The 4053-nt window shown below is 50.0% G+C and overlaps 1 protein-coding gene across 1 annotated transcript in view; it reads left to right on the plus strand.

Annotated features, from left to right (window-relative positions):
• Positions 1-447: 447 nt before the first annotated feature.
• The window catches only part of LOC310824891 (transcription factor COE1-like), a gene marked incomplete at both ends in the record, with an annotated part of 4502 nt that continues 896 nt past the window's right edge, over positions 448-4053 (plus strand). Inside the window, 4 exons of the mRNA XM_083698149.1 lie at positions 448-593; positions 1048-1129; positions 1402-1519; positions 3407-3540. Coding sequence (XP_083554275.1) covers positions 448-593; positions 1048-1129; positions 1402-1519; positions 3407-3540 — 480 coding nt within the window. The remainder of the gene's footprint in view (positions 594-1047; positions 1130-1401; positions 1520-3406; positions 3541-4053) is intronic.

The raw sequence follows: 4053 nt of genomic DNA on the forward strand, positions 1-4053 counted from the left end.
TGTCCCTCTCTCTCACTCTCTCTCTCTCTCCCTCTCTCTCCCTCTCTCTCTCTCTCTCCGTACCCAAACTCGAGGAAGGTTTAAATATACACCCAGATTGAGCAATGAGAAAACCACTCCGCTTCCCACTGTGTATTTTTAAAGATATTGTTACTGTCTTATTAGGGGGTTGGAAATCGATGCTCCCGCCCGATAACAGCCATTTATATCACCCCCCCCCCTCCCCTCCCCCCCACCTCCCCCGACCCCCAACCCCCCGACATAGCGCGCCCCCCGATGCACTCCCAGCATCCTTTGCAGGTGGGCTGAGGTTATTCCCTGGTTAATGTGACATGGCTGTCGACGACCTCGCCAGTTCTTAACGGCCGGGATTATTATTGTCATAATGTGGCGATTAAAACCGAACCGCTCCGTCAGACCTGGGGAGGGCTCGCGACCACGCGGGAGATGGATGCCAGGAGATTACACAGCAGTAGGAGACGCTTTAACGCCGCCATCCATTCTGAGCGTACGTCTCTGCGTCTGTACCGCCCCTCCGCCTCTCTGCCTCTCCGCCTCCCCGCCTGCCGGTTATTACCCCGGCCCCAGCCCCAGTGATATCCGTTCCCAATCAATAGGGCTTCACCGCGGTAAAGCCGGGAGTAAATCAACTCGCCGGGCCCGGGATCGGACGTAAAGGAGGGAAAATCAAACTCCGGCCCTAATGAGACTCCATCAGTCTGGGGTGGGGTGAGGTGGGGAGGGGGGGGGGGGGGGGTTCATCTGTCTTCATCTGACAATGAGAGAAAAGGGTTGCTGGTGTGAAATGTCCACACGATAAGAAATGATATCAGTTGAAATGTTTAATGACGGTGATATCTGTTTTCATTGATGTGAAAAACATTTGAAAAACGTGTGTTTTTACTGGAAGCTCTTTTCCCCAATTTAAGGTTGCAGTTGTTATTAACAGCTGCAACTGTGATTCAGTGCTGAAACCCTAACCCAGTGCAGTAAACCCTTCTGACTGAACTGTAGTACAATAAACCTCTCCTTTATTGTGTTTTTCAGATTCTTCCTGAAGTTCTTCCTCAAGTGCAATCAGAACTGTTTGAAAAATGCAGGGAACCCCCGAGACATGAGACGGTTTCAAGTAGGAACACATTTATGGTTGCACCTCCTACAGCACATACAAAGACATCCTTCGTAAATCAATTGAAGGCAACAATTAGACTGTAACATATGTGTGCATTATTATAGTATTTCGGGGGTAACTACATGATAATAACTTATAAGTGTGTAATGACTATTTAATAACAGTATGTTAATATAGTATACAGTAGTAATAAACAGTGTGTTATAGGTGTGTTATAACCGTATGTTAATACAGTAGTCCAGTAGTAATAACCAGTGTGTTCCCTCCAGGTGGTGGTGTCTACTACGGTGAACGTGGACGGTCATGTCCTGTCCGTCTCAGACAACATGTTCGTCCACAACAACTCTAAACATGGCCGACGGGCCAGACGCTTGGACCCTTCTGAAGGTAAGGGTTCCTAACCCTAACCCTAAACCTAACCCTAACCCTAGACCTAACCCTAACCCTTCTGAAGGTAGGGCTCCTCCCAAACCCTACACACTATACCCTACACCCTAGACACTTGATCTGGACTGCTCTGACGAAAGGCTGAGATTATTTTGGATTCAATCAAAGGTTTTCCGTCCGCATGGAAAGAGATGATGACATGTTCATTGAAGTGGTGATTTCATCACCGTGCTTTATAGAAACATGCCTCCCTCCATCCCTCTATAAAGCCTACCTCGCCCTGCGGCTTCCAGCTATGATGTCACAACACATGATGTCATATGCTATGAACTAATCGGAGCCGTGTTCTGCCTAGCAACAGTGAAACACAGTCCCCTTTAACCCACCTACAGAACAGATGCTGCCAGGCCCAGCTAGCTAACCGTTTCAAGTTAGCGCTTTGAAGTAACTCCAGAGCTGAAATACAACAAGAGCTCTTAGCTGCCCTGCGTAGTATTTAAGCATTCATACACTCTACGAGAGAGAGAGAGAGCGAGAGAGAGAGAGAGAGAGAGAGAGAAAGAGAGAGTCCTCAGGCCTTCATTCACTCTGCCAGAGAGTACTTGGGCATTCACAAACACACACAGTGAGAGATAGTAGATAGTCCCCTTGGTCACCACTCTACAGCGATGCGAGGACAGAGTATTCACTACAGCACCGTTGTGTGAGTGGACTCAGCTAGAGCTCCATTGTGTCCCTATGCAGACGTACGGAGGACCTAGGCTAGGCTACACTAGCTGTCACAGAGGCCAGCTCCACTGTGTCCCTATGCAGATGTGAGGAGGCTAGGCTAGGCTAGGCTAGGCTAGGCTAGGCTAGGCTAGGCTAGGCTAGCTATCTCTGAGACCCCCCTCTCTTTCATCTCAGCCAGATTGGGATGTTGTTGTCAGAGGAGATAAAGACAGCATCTGTCTGTTCTCTGTTCCTCCCTCTCTCTCCCTCCCTCCCTCCCTCTCTCTCTCCCTCTCTCTCTCTCTCTCTGATGAACTCACACAGTTTCTACAGCCTGTTTCTGTTTCAATGTTTGATTCATTTATCCTGATGTGAGAGACTCCCCTTTGATTGTGTGTGTGTGTGTGTGTGTGTGTGTATGTGTGTGTGTGTGTGTGTGCGTGTGTGTGTGTGCGTGCGTGCGTGCGTGCGTGCGTGCGTGCGTGCGTGTGTGCGTGTGCGTTTACAGTTGTGACAGAAAGACATTGATGATGATGACAGTTGACTGCCAGAGGAAAGCCAGTTCTCTGACAACACTCTCAACAACTGTTAAACGGTGTGAGAGAGAGGCTGTTGTGTTAGGCCTTTGTTGAAGTAGACCCACTCCACACAAACACACACACACACACACACACACACACACACACACACACACACACACACACACACACACCACACACACACACACACACACACACACACACTGTCTCTGTCTGTCTCTGACTCTGTCTCCATGTTGCCTACACAGTCCGGTCTGGCCAGCCAGGAGACTCAGTAATGTCTCTATTGAGCTTCTGATCAATAGGAAAAAGGAATAATTTTGCATTTATGATGAGTGGACTAATTGATACTGGCAGAACTACGGTGCCATTGGTGGGAAACACACAAGACACAACACACTTATCATTGAGAGTCCTGTGTACAACCAGTGTGTGTGTGTGTGTGTGTGTGTGTGTGTGTGTGTGTGTGTGTGTGTGTGTGTGTGTGTCTCGGTGGATAACACATGACCTAGCCATATTACTCCAGACATCTGATAACCCAGCTGAACACACACACACACACACACACACACACACACACACACTCAGTCCTGATGAGTATAGCTAACCGTCCCCTCCTCCTCTCTGTGTTCTGAAGCAGCCACGCCCTGCATCAAGGCCATCAGCCCCAGCGAGGGCTGGACCACCGGGGGCGCCACCGTCATCATCATCGGGGACAACTTCTTCGATGGCCTGCAGGTGGTCTTCGGCACCATGCTGGTCTGGAGTGAGGTGGGTTCAGCTGACACCTACGGTTTACACACACACACACACACACACACACACACACACACACACACACACACACACACACACACACACACACACACACACACACACACACACACAATGCTGGTCGAGAGTGAGGTAGGTTCCGCTGATGATTGAGGAATACGATGTGGGTTGTTGTTGTTGTTTACACCTTATACATAGTGTATACACACACACACACACACACACACACACACACACACACACACACACACACACACACACACACACACACACGTATTGGCACAGGCTTATACTTATGCACATACACACACATACTCCTACACACCTACAAACTTACACACACACACACACACACAGGGAGTGGAGGGAGGAGGGAGGAGGGTGGAGGGGGATGGAGGAGGGGGAGGGGGGAGGGGGGACGGAGGAGGGCGGAGGGCGGAGGGTGGAGGGTGATGGAGGAGGGAGGAGGGGGGAGGGGGGAGGGAGGAGGTGGAGGGAGGAGGGGAGAGG

Source organism: Argentina silus (assembly GCF_951799395.1).
Source record: "Argentina silus genome assembly, contig: scaffold_370, whole genome shotgun sequence".
NCBI lineage: Eukaryota > Metazoa > Chordata > Actinopteri > Argentiniformes > Argentinidae > Argentina > Argentina silus.